The following is a 12,900-nucleotide window of genomic DNA, read 5'->3' as shown; positions in this document are numbered from 1 at the left end:
ACTTTTGCCCACTTTTCATGAGTTACTGCCAGAAAATTAGATTTCAAACAGGTGCAGCCTGCTGATTAGCATTATAATAGATTGTAATTACTTAACAAGCCCGTATATACCGGAGGGACTTGGAGAGAAACACAATGTTTTGCCAAATGTAGCTTTTATTTATGTAAAATACTGCAGGCCTGCTCCAGAGTTCTAAGTGAAGACTCTGGAAGCTTTGTCTGCATGTGCTTCAATAAGCTCTGAGTTCAGGCGCAGGAATATAAAATTTCACTTCTCGTTGCTGCCAATTACAAAAGGTGTTGTCTCTAAAGCCCTTAGGAGAATTTGAACTTGATTTTAAACTCCGCAAAGGGAGAACAAGTGGATCTTTTCTTTCTCCCCCTATCACAGCACTCTGCAGGGGTCCTCAGTACCCAGAGGGTACACAATTCCCTCCTTCAGAAACCTCAGACCATCATTTTGCTCTGTAATGGTTATTTGGCATTTGGAATCTTTATTTTTTTGTGACAGTTCCCACTTGTAAAAATGGTTTGACAAGGACCTACTGTATAGCACAATAAATTATATTCCATATCTTATAATAACCTATAATGGAAAAGAATCTGAAAAAGAATATATAGAGAACTGAATAAATCTGCTGTACACCTGAAACTAATACAACATTGGAAATCAACTATACTTCAAATAAATAAATAATGCTTTGAGCTTTTACAACGTGTATATATATATATAGTAAATCATCATATTGTACACTCTAAAAGTATACAATTTTTATTTGTCAATTATGCTTCCCTGGTGGTTAATATGGTAAAGAATCCACCTGCAATGCGCGAGTCCCAACTTGGGAAGATTCCCTGAAGAAGGGAATGGCAACCCATTCCAGTATTCTTGCCTGGAGAATCCCTATGGACAGAGGAGACTGGCGGGCTACAGTCCATGGAGTCACAAAGATTCAGACACAACTGAGCAAATTTCACACACACATACTACAGTAGGCTGAGGAAAAAAATCAAAAAAGAAAAAAGAAATCTCACACCTGATGGAGATGCTTCAGCTTGGTGCAAACTGCCTCATGGAAATAATACAGCATTCTCTCATAAAAACACCTTCTAGGATCCCATAGATTTTTTAAAAATAAAATATCCCTTTCTTCTACCATTTCTTTACTTCTTTAAACCATATAGAAAGATTGATTAAGGAATTCACTCAACTGCTTATCCTACTGGTCTTCCCAGCTAGATTTCCTGCTCTTCAGAGTCAGGAATGATACTAACCACTACTTTGTCTTCCCAAGCCCCCAGTGTCTGCCACAGCACTAGACCACAGTCAATGCTAGGGGAATACACCTTTGTTTGATTAAAACCTTTTTTTAATTCAACAATGTGCCAGGAACTGAGTACCAAGATCAGAGCAGTGAACAAAAACCTCTGCATTTATCTAACCTCTGTTCTTGTGTTCGAGATGATCAATGAGGACAGGCAAATATATACTCTATAAGACAGATAAGAGCTAAAAAGTAAAAATAAAGCAGGAAAAGAGCATATAAAGTGTCAAGAAGGATAAAACTTTAGATGAGATTGCCAGAAAAGCCCTTACTGAGAATGTACCAATAATATTTGAGTAAAGATTTAAACTATGAGTGTATCTGAGGAAGGAATATTCTAGAAAGATGGAATAGCAGGTGCAAAGCAGGTGCAAAGAACACAGTAAGTGTAAGGGTCCAAGTGGGTGAATATGACTGGGAGAGAACCAAACAGGTGAGGAATACTTGGTGACTGGGTCAGAGAGGTTGTAACAGGAGGCCTGGCCGTGGTGGCCTTACTGATGGTGATAAGGACTTGGGTTTTTACCCTGAGAAGTTTGTGAGCAGAGTGACATGATCTGATAGAGTTGGGGTAGGGGACAGGAGTCAGTTAGAAGGCTGCTGAAATAATCTTGGTGTGAGACAGCTGGGACTTAGGCCAGAGCAGCATCAGCAGAGGTATGGAAAGATGATCAGACTTGAGACTTATTTTGAAGGCAGAGAAAACAGACACTGCTGAGGGATTGCACATGGCGTGGATGAGAATGCGAGGTGTCGGGAATGGCCTGGGCAACTGGAAGGGTGGAGTTGCTATCTCTTGAGATGAGGAAAATTATGAAAGGCTTAAAATGGGGAGAGGAGACATCACATATACAATTTGGGGCATAATATACAGTTTGAGATGCCCTTTACACAATCAAATGGCCATGACAAGAAGGCAGTCACCTATATGAGTTCTGAATCTCAAGGGCAGATACGGGATGGAATTAGGAACTTAAGAGTCAACAGCATTGGGAATGTATTTAAATTCATGAAACTAGATTATTCAGTACAGCAAAGCCAAAACAGCAGCTCCCAAATATCCCTATTTCCAATTAATCATATGCTTCAATAAATACTTAACCTTTGACTCCAGCGGCCACAGTTCTAGACTTTCCAAAACAATTTCAAGTAATTCTATTATTAAATTTCCAAAAATCCAATTGTTAAGTATAACTAAGTTAACATTATTTTTAGACAATGTGAGACTTCTCATATAAGTACATTTTATATGTATATTTTTAGACCATGTGAGACTTCTCATATAAATACAAAGAGAAAAATATCTTTCACTGGACCATATGTTCTGATTTAAGATTCTAAAACTATGAACACATACACACAACCCTTTAAATATTAATAAAACTGTTAGAACGTACAGTAGCCTGACCCCTTGCTAAGAACTTTACACAGATTCCCTTATGTCTCACAACAACCCTAAGAGGTAAGAACTATTATATTCCCATTGTACAAAGGAAGAAACAGATTTCAAGAGTGTAAGTCACATGCCCAAAGACATACAGCGAGTGAGTGATCCAGGCATCCTGCAATTAGAGCTCATGGATTCAGGGCAAGAGGCCTACTGAGGAGCTAGGGAGCTAAGGGTCTCAAATATTCACTAAATCTGCTGCTGGTCAGACACAGAGAAAGAGGAACAAGACAGGCAGCCAAGGCCTGACAGCATATGAGGCCTGCGGCCCTTTAACTTCAGGGACCCACTGTCAGTGTTCTGTGGGAGCTCTGGGGCAAGAATTGCATTGCTAAATAACCAATTACGTGTCATGGGAAGCAATGTTTCCTTAGATATTAAGTATTATAGGCTTTTCCCGGTGACTCCGTGGTAAAGATTCTACTTGCCAACGCAGGAAATGGGTTCAATCCCTGGGTGGGGAAGATTCCCTGGAGGAGGGGATAGCAACCCACTCCAGTATTCTTGCCTGGGAAATCCCATGGACAGAGAAGTCTGGCGGGCTGCAGTCCATGGGGTCACAAAGAGTCAGACAAGATCAGCAACTAAACAACAACAAAAACATAGGGGTCAGTAAGGAATCAGCAGGCAGATACCTGGAGCCCCAGGTGCTGGGAGAGTTCAAGGCATAGGTCCCCACAAAGTGGGTGTGGACTCTTCCCAGTCCTTCCACACTGCTCTCCGGACAATCCCACCTCACTCTGTCTAAATGATAAGAGACGTCTCAGAGATCCTCTGAAAGACTGCCTTACAAAATCCCTGAAGACAGAGATGGGCCTTCAAGCTGTTTATATCCACATGTGCTCAGGCCACCACCAGAACAGACCTGAGTAATTTCCTAGGGTAATTTCAGCAGAACATGTGTATGTCCTCAGGCTCTGTCCAGGGTACAGCATCTGGGCCACTAGGACCCTCTCTTGGCTTCTACATTGGAAGACTCTCCCCAAGGTCTTTGGGGTCCAGGGGTATCCCATCCCCCTGAATCCAACCTCTCCAAAAGGGGTATCAGCCTGTCTCCCAGGGTCAGCAGGGTGGGATAATTTTTTTTTGCCACTTTATTTTTTTAATTGAAGGATTATTGCTTTACAGAATTTCATGGTTTTCTGTCAAACATCAACAAGAATAAGCCATAGGTACAGCCATGTCCCCTCCCACCCATCTCTCTCCCCATCCCACCCTTCTAGATTGTCACAGAGTCCCTGTTTGAGTTTCCTGAGTCATACAGAAAATTCCCATTGGCTATCTATCTTACATATGGTAAATTTCCATGCTATTCTCTCTATACATTTCACCCTCTCTCTACTCCCCTCAATTTTTAAAGATTCTTTTTTCATGTGAACCATTTTTAATGGCCTTTACAGAATTTGCTACAATATCGCTTCTGTTGTTTATGTTCTGGTATTCTGGCTATGAGGCATGTAAGATCTTAGCTCCCCAACCAGGGATCGAACCCACATCCCCTGCATTGGAAGCAGAAGTCTTACACACTGGACCACCATGGGAATTCCATGGATGGGATGGTTTTGAGAGACCCTGTCAATGGGCTACTTTGGAAAAATGAAACAGAAACACTAGTGCCCCATTCCTTGCCAAATGAGACTCCCCGAATGAAAAACATTTTGGAGGCTATGAAAAACTGGCTTCCTTAGATCCTGTATAATATTCAGCTCAATAAAGACCCCTCTCTAGGGCCTACCCATGGTAGGTTTAGGGGGACATAACAACAATAGCTACAGTTGTTAAACATTCACAGAGCCCTTGGCTGATGTGCTTTACCTGTTCCTTCCCTCCTCAGGACAAGCCCGTTGCATTATAGGTGGGGACTTGGACCACTGCCCACTTCTTACAGAGGCAGAAACAGAAACACAGGTTAAATGGCTCCCTAAAGGTCTCGCAAGTGGTTGGTGATAGAGATTCAAGCCCAAGCAGCCGGGCTCCAGAGCTCTGCCCTCAGGTGCTCCACCAAACCACCTGTCAGAAAATGACTTTCTGTCATTGCCACTGCGATGAGGGCCTCTTCCGTAGCATGAAGCATGGGAGCGACACCAACCAAAGGTAACTTCAGAGCCTGGGGACAGGGAGGAGAGAACTGAGCAAAGGATATAGCAAGCAGACTCCAGAGTGTGACAGGACCAGACAGTTGTAACCCACTCGCTCTACTCACCCTCTCTGCCATCCTCCTGCTCCCCTAGCACCCCACCATCTGTCCTAAATGCGAGTGCTGCTCCAACCAGCATCCATTCAGGAATCCCAATGCTTCTAGTTTACCCAATCCTGCTTACAAATCTTGCTTTATCCAGGTGGGCCAGGCAAGAATACTGGAGTGGGTTGCTGTTTCCCTCTCCAGGGGATCTCCCCAATGCAGGACTCAAACCTGGGTCTCCTTCATTGCAGGCAGATTCTTTACCAACTGACCTACTAGGAATTATAAAAGTCTATTCACGGGTGAAGAAGAGGTGGGTACAAATTGAGAGAGTAGCACTGACATGTATACACTTCCATATGTAAAAGAGATAACCGCTGTATGCGCACAGGGATCTCAAGCCGGCGCTGTAACACCTTAGAGGAGTGGGGAGGAGGTTCAAGGGGGAGGGGACATATGTGTATTTGTGGCTGATTCACGTGGGTATATGGCAGAAGTCAATACAATATCGCAAAACAATTGTCCTCCAATTAAAAATAAATTTTAAAAAATTAGACGAATGTAAAAAACAAATCTATTCAAAAATCTCAGGACATTTCTATGCACAAAATCTTGGTATATTCATTATCTGGAGCCTTCCCCTGCCTGCAATTTCTATTCTAGTTCAATGTTTCTCAAGGTATGGGCTGGTCAGAATCTCCAGAACAGCTTGTTATAAATGAGTATTCTGTCCTAAACAACAGAATAAAAAGTTCTCAAAGTGGGGCAGGAGGAGTGTATTTTTAATGACCCCACCCAGTGACTCTTTTGCACACCGAAGTCTGAGGAGAGTTATCACCTCTAACAGTTTTGGGGAAGTGAGCTATAGCAATTGTGTTTCATGGGATTCTGCTTCAGGTATAGGTGAAATCCTCCCATCTCTATGTAATGAGCTTTCTCTAAAGCAACCCCCTTTCTCACCATAACAGGTATGTCTCTCATTGTCTGCAGAATAACAATCTCAGTCTGGTTTTAAACATTCTAGAATCCACCTCAATTTTCTAAACTTTATCCCACGGTTTCCAAAGGATGGAATCATTAGCCCCCATAGCACTAATGATTTTAAGAGGCACCTGAGGTAAGCTTTTCATTTTCATTTTAGAGACAAACGTTTAGTTTAATGTCAATAAAGAAAAACTGTAACTACCATATCCAAACCTGTGATTTCACAAATACTTGGGCTTAAGTAGGAAATCAAAGAGTTACTGTTTTAAAATATTAAGTAAATCCATCATAGCACTGGCAGTACTCAGATAAAAGTCTTAAATTTGGGGCGCCTCACCTTGTCTGGTCCTTTCCTGACAGGCGCCCTCAGTTTCAGCCACACATTTCTGACCCAGGCACGCTCTGCCTTTACTCCAGCATGTCCGCACCCACGGAACTCTGTCTTCTCTCATAAATGCCTCTTTAAATGTTGCCCAATTCAAGCCTCCTTCTAGGAACCTCTAGATTCTTCCAGCCATCCCAGCATACTCCCTTCTTGAACTCCTGTAACATACTTAAGGTACCACTCATTTAGAGCCTAATTGCTACTTAAGTGTCTATGAGTATCTATTCAGTGTTATTTCCCTAGTGAAATGAAGCCTCCTGAGAGTAACCCATGGTCTCTTTTACTCCTGGATTATCCAAAGAGCTAAATGTTCCTCGTTGGATCCGAGTGCAAAATAGGAGCTCAGTGGATACCTGGGAATTCATTACGCAGCTGAATGAAATGTTCCACAACGATGAGAAAGGTGGCTGTTGCATGCCCTCTGGATCTTACTCCAGGCCAGATTTCTCAGCCACACCTCTTCATTACTGCCAGGTGAAGAGCGCAGAGGCTGGAGCCCAGGAAATTCTACCCAAAGGTGTGATTCTGTGGGTGTCCCCTGGCTGACAGGGATAGGAAAGGTGACCTTAGCCATCCCAGGTGCAACCTGTCTGCTTCCACAGTCTGGTCATGTCTGCTGCTGCATCCTCACCCTCAGCTGGAAGAACCAGTGTGGCCAGACCATCCTCGTGAAAACAACCCCAGAACCAGCTCCACTACTGGATTCATCCATCCTGTGACTCTGGCCTTTCCGTATCTCAAGTTTTTTAATCTACCAACACCTAATTCACAGTTGCTATAAGGCAAAAGAGACGCTGATTCTTTAAATTATCATGTACAATAAAAACATCGGGGACACAGCACATGAATCTGCAGGAAGACTTAGAGAGACCAGAGGACCTAGTTCTCCACTGCGCAAGCCGTGAGCAATAGGAGCTGTGGTCCCTCCTTCCAACCCTGCCCCTTCTGCTTGTCCTGTGACCTCAGGAACCCACTTAGCTGCTCTGGGACTCAGCATCCTTGGCTCTGAAAACTCCATATCACTGGATGATCTGGTCTAGGGCCAAGTCCAATGTGAATCTGAGTATCTTAGAGAGTGACAGACAAACAAGGCTAGTGTCCAGTTCACACCTCACTAGACATGCTCCAAAGTGAGGATCATGTGCCAATGTACCCAGGATTTGGGTGGGCCCCGGCAAAGCATCATCAGAGATACTCAGACACCTTTCCCTCCAACTAGCATCTGTTTTGTGGAGAAAAGCAGATAGCTGTTCACCCTACCTGCTTTCCGCCTCACTATCCAACTCCATCTGAATACACGGCAAAAAGCCTCATTTCCTCACTACCATAGTCATATTCTTTTCTTCCCCTTCCTGTCCTAAAACAACAACTTGAAAACCACAGGTTTTGCTGTTAAGATCTGGCTTTGAAATTAGTTATCCCTTCAGCTCCCCCTCCGAGATGCACCACTTTCATGAGTGAAAGGGCTGAAGGCTGGTGGACAGGAAATGGGAAATGAGTGGGAACTCTGGTGGTGGGAGGGGAGCAGTGGCCAGGGCCATTGGTGAACTGGAATGGAAAGGAATGACACTGTGTTCTTTGGGATTCCATAAAGGTTTGCCTGCTTCCCAAAGTGTAAGCCACAAATCTCCCACGGTTGTACTTGGTGTGGTTTGTTGGAGCTTCCTTGTAAGCCCTGTAACCATGGTTTCGGGCAGACTACATCACAGCCAGGAGCATCAAGGGAAGACGAAAAGCTTTTTCCTATTTTCCTCTAAAATTCCATCTCCTTAAAAAAAAGTGTGTGTATATATACATATGTGTGGGTAGGTATATATATATATGTATGTATGTATGTACACATTTATATGTAAGGTGATATGCCAAGGTGATTCGTGTGCAACCTTTGACCATAGGACATCACGAAGTTATTTGTTTTCAATAATTAAACATCTCTCCACGAGGATCAGGTATTCTCTGTGTAGACCAAAGAACCCTAAAACCATATACACCCAGAGTCACATCTGCTCTCCCTGGAAACAGGTAACAAATATAAAAATAAAGAAAATCATTTCCTAATTTAACACCTTCCCTCTAAAACAGAGCTAAAACAAGGTTGCTTCTCCCTGCGTCTCTGAGTGCCAAGGTTGAATGCATTTGGTTTAGAGTGTGTGCAGAAGGCCTATTACCAAGTCCCTAATATTTTGACAGTGTAATCAATTAACTTGGTCTCAAAAATAGTATCTCATTGCACAGTGTCTTGAAAATCAAAACAGGGAAACATGTAACTTTAAGTCGGATTCAAAGCACTGACTGCCAATTAATCACAAGCAGAACCGTTTGTAGAATACAGCGCTAGTTCCGGATGGATGGACAATGCATTGGACAAAACTAGCTCGGCCCATGTTTCTGGGACCCTGGAGGGGACTAGAGGAGAAGAAATTTTTCTCCCCGCATGTCAGAAGATGAGCTAACTGCCAGACAACAGAATAGAAATGAGCCAGCTTCATCCGGAGGGAAAAATAAAACAGCTTCTCACTTGGCTACTCAGGACAAAGCCAGGACCTGCAAGAAGCCTTCAGTGTAGGGCTCCTCGTGCCTCTCCAAGGACTGAGGAACCCACCCACACACAACCAGCCCACCACGCGCCTGGCGGAAGGAGCCGGCTTCTCCACCAACCTTCAGCACCGGCAGTTTGGGGTTTCCAGCTTTCGAGGTCCCTGTAGCGCCCGCTGTCCGGACAGGGCAGAGGACCTTACCCTCCTCCCAAGACTCATCTTCCATGCCCCAGTGGCTACTTCTCCCCAACTACTAAGTGGAATGTGCTTCCCCAAGGTAATTGAGACACACACACCCCCAAATGGCACTAAATCCCTGAGCCCCACGACCAAAGCCAAGGTCGTGAGTTCTGCCCCTGGAACCCGAAAGCCTAGTTCCTGGACCAGGAGGCGCCCAACTCACCCAGTCCTCGAAGTGACGGCTCCCGTTCTGCAGTAGCTCCTCAAACTGGATGGTGCAGTTGGCCACGAAGTCATCGTAGCCGATGGGGGCATCGTGGAAGACAGCCAACTCGATCTTGCGCCCGTTGCACACATCAGTGACGAACTCGTCGTGCCAGGCTGGGCTGTTGGTCTTCTGCTTGGTGGCCGTCTGGCCGATGCGCGAGTCGTCCACGTTGAGGGCGATGTAGGGGTCGAGAAGGAAAGTCTGCGGCCGGGGTCCCACCGCATGGCGCAGCGACCAGGCTGTGGGCTTCAAGCTCACGGCCTCACAGATTTTGATCTTAAGAAGGCCATTGAACACTACCATGGTCGGGGCGGGGAGTGGGGGCCGGGGTCACTCCGTCCGCCCAGAGGGCAGGAACGAAGAACCGACGCCGCGGCGCTCCGAGCACGGGACTCTTGGGTCCCCTCTCGCCCCACCCCACACTCTCCCTACACCTTGTAGCGTTGCGCCCTGGCGCGGGTGATTCTCAGCCAGTGCATGTATTTCCTCGCCGGGTTCCTAACGGAAAACAGGGAGGGGGGAGAGCTGGGGGACGTCCGTGTTTGGAGAAGTCTCTCCCCCCCACCACCACCAGCAGCACCTCCAGAAGAGGAGACGAGCTGTCGGCTCCGCTGCAAAAGCCGCGGGGGCTGTCTCGTCGCCTCGCTGGCTCTCGGGGTCTGGGCTGCGGGGAAGTGGGCGCCGCGCCGGGCGCTTACCTACCTTTCCGAAACATAATCCCCGGGAAATTTCGACTCCAGGAGGGGGAGGGGGCGGTGAGACGGGGCGGGGACCAGAACGGGGGCGCAGATTTCCACCCGGATCCTCTTCGCACACCCAGCGCCTGCCTCTGACCGCGCGGGGCGGGGGATGGACCCAGGGATGTGCAGTCTACCCGGAGGGATGCATGTCCAGAGGAAATGGTCCTCCTCGGAGCCAAATTTAAAAAAAAAAAAAATCCACAAGCCACACGGCCAGCCGGGCCGCCTCCTCCTGGGCGAAGCCGCGCCGCGCCGCAGTCGGCGATCGGGAGGCGCCAGGAGTCGGGAATCTCACATCCGCGCGGGCTCGAGAGTCGGGGTGGCCGCGGCTCCGGCTGGGGCGCAGGCCGGCACCGGGCGGTGCGCAGCGCGGCGGGGCCGGGACTGCGACTCGGCGCGGCCCCACCTCCCGGGCGCCGGCGCCCGCCCGCCGCGCTCCCCGCGTCCCGGCTTTCAGCTCGCTCGCTCGTTGCCCGCCCGCTCTCCCCCTCGGTCTCTTCTCCCTCCGTCGGTGTGCGAGCGAGTCTCCCTCCCTCTAATGCAGGAAATGCGCAAAAGACGTCAGTGTGTATGTGTGTGTGTGTGTGTGTGTGTGTGTGTGTGTGTGTGTGTGTGTGTGCACGCGCGCGCGCGCGCGCCCTGGTGTTTGGGGAAATAGAAAGTTTTGCCGGTTGGGGGAGCAATACGGGAAAAGTGAGCCCAGCAGAGGACTGTCGAGAACTGGCGAGGCTTTCGGGGTCGCGGCGGCCGGCGGGGGAGCGGGACTGGGACCCCGCGCGGGACCCGGGGGAGTGGCGGCCTTGGGGGCAGGGGGATGCGAGCCCGCTGGCTGTGGATACCTGGTCTGTGGTCTCCCGCAGGAGACTAGAGGGCCACGCATCTTTCCAGGCTCTGCGGCCAGCACTGTCTTTTACAGCCGGGAGTGGAGAGGTGGCAGGGGTCGCGCTGCTGCAGAGGACTCGAGACCCTCCCTCGGCCCCACCCCTACTCTGACCGTGGCTGGCCAGGGCAGCCTGCGGAGTATTGGTCGGTGTGTCTGTCATTCTGTCCGGAGACGCTCCGCTCCGCGGTGGTGGGGGAAGGGGGGGAGGGAGGGGCGTGCAAGGCTCTGTGTGAGTTTTAAAACACTTATTCTTTCTTCCCTTTCTTTGGGGCCACTCTCCCTTTTGGGGGTCTGTCCCAAACTTCTCGGGCTGCGAGAACTTGTTGGCAAGCGAAAGCTTAGTAACACCCCGGCTCGGTTCGTGTGTTTGTTTATATTTTACAAAGTGACTTCATATTTACTCTAGACCTAGCCTGTGCCCTTTGCGGGGGACAGAGTTCTGATCAGCGCGCTGACAGCGGCCGTCCCAGCTGCGCGAAAACGGGGCGCGTCCTCCGGCGGGGACTGGGGGTTGGGGACTGGGGGTTGTGTGCTGTGTCCGTGTTAATTTCCTCCGTAACCTTTAAACTCTTGCTGGAAGCCGCGGCAGCAGCTGATCACGTGAGGCGGGCCCTGGGCTGCTGGGGAAGAATTTCCTCCGCGGGGAGCCGGGGACGGGGAAGGCGGCCGGGCGAGGGACGGCCTGGCGCCTGGGGACGCGAACCTGGCAGGGCGGGGCGGAGAGCGCGGAGGTCCGGGGCGCGGCCCTGCCTGGAACTGCAGGAGGACAGCCCTGGGAAGAGGTCGTCTCCGCAACCTGCGAGCCGAGGGGTGGGAGGGTGGGGTGTTGTGCAAACGGAAAAAGAAAACCTCGGCCCTCGCCCGCGTGCCAAGTCAAGTCAGGGAGTTTGTAGGAATCGTGGTAAGCTGTGTTTATCTTTCGACTCTGGTTAGCCCAAGTTTAAAACCCACCTCTCGATCACTTTTTCTCAGTGGGAAAAAAAAGGGTGGGGGGGAGTTATCATTGTCTGTGGCTTAGAGGCTTACAAAGGCTTAAAGGCGCAGGAGACAGACCCCTGGAACGACAGGGTACCAAGTGCCGCAGACAAGTTGCAAAAATGATCAGAAAAGTCCCGGGCAGATCCTCTCCGAAGGCCTCCAGCTACTGCTCTTTCTCGAGCTTACCAGTAATTTCTCGCAGCCCTCCTAGTTAGATGGAACAGCAGGGTAGAGAGAGCTAGCGTACAATCAGAGACAGAGAGTCCCGTTCCCTTGGAAAAAGTCAGGATGTAAAAGTTTTGCCTTCCAGGGCCACTCCCACCAGCTGGAGGCATATTTTAAAAATTGTCAGTTTGACAAAGCACAGGTGGGATATCTCATCGCTGTTAACTTCTTTGATCATCAGAACTTTTTCCTCCTCTCTTCTTACTACCACCATTCTATTCTTATTAAGCATGTTTCCCCCTTCAGGGGCCATGTGATGGGCTTGATCTTCTACAAATGGAAGCCGAGCAAGAGCTAGAGAGATTCATAAGATGCCTGACAAAGAGGCAGAAGTGAAGGGGTACCAACAAACTGGCCATCGAGATAAATAATATTTTAATATGATATTTTGAAAAAATAAAAATGAATGTAGAGTTCCAAGATGAACACAATATCCACATTTTAAAATAGTTTTAGATATTACATTAAAATAGTATTTGTATTGCTGGGTTTCTGGGCACCCCTGAAATTTTGTGCCTGAGAGGAGGGCTTCCTTTGCCTTGCCCCAGCCCCAGCTTTGTGAGGAACTGCAGAACGGCATAGATTTCATGAAGGAGGAATTCTTGAGTGTTTCATACCTTTTCTCTACTCTTTTCTGATTGAGTCCTATCTTACCAGCAAACGGACAAGTACAAGGATTGAAGACAGTGGTCAAAATCCTTCCTCTTCTATGCTTGTAACAGGAAATATATTTAGAATTAAAGACACACTAAACTTGAACTTTTAGC

General features: G+C 48.0%; 1 protein-coding gene across 2 annotated transcripts in view; it reads right to left on the bottom strand.

The window, feature by feature from the left end:
* Positions 1 to 10,416, bottom strand: part of PRKCE (protein kinase C epsilon) — a 543,507-nt gene extending 533,091 nt beyond the window's left edge. For both annotated transcript variants that reach the window (XM_040224743.1, XM_040224744.1), the window contains exons 1-2: positions 10,010 to 10,416; positions 9,263 to 9,805 (exon numbers count right to left, since the gene is read on the bottom strand). In XM_040224743.1, the coding sequence (XP_040080677.1) occupies positions 9,263 to 9,610 (348 nt within the window). In that variant the 5' untranslated portion in view covers positions 9,611 to 9,805; positions 10,010 to 10,416. The remainder of the gene's footprint in view (positions 1 to 9,262; positions 9,806 to 10,009) is intronic.
* Positions 10,417 to 12,900: the final 2,484 nt, after the last annotated feature.

The sequence above is a fragment of the Oryx dammah genome, unplaced genomic scaffold (assembly GCF_014754425.2).
Source record: "Oryx dammah isolate SB20612 unplaced genomic scaffold, SCBI_Odam_1.1 HiC_scaffold_25, whole genome shotgun sequence".
NCBI lineage: Eukaryota > Metazoa > Chordata > Mammalia > Artiodactyla > Bovidae > Oryx > Oryx dammah.
This window is presented reverse-complemented; position numbering and strand designations above follow the sequence as displayed.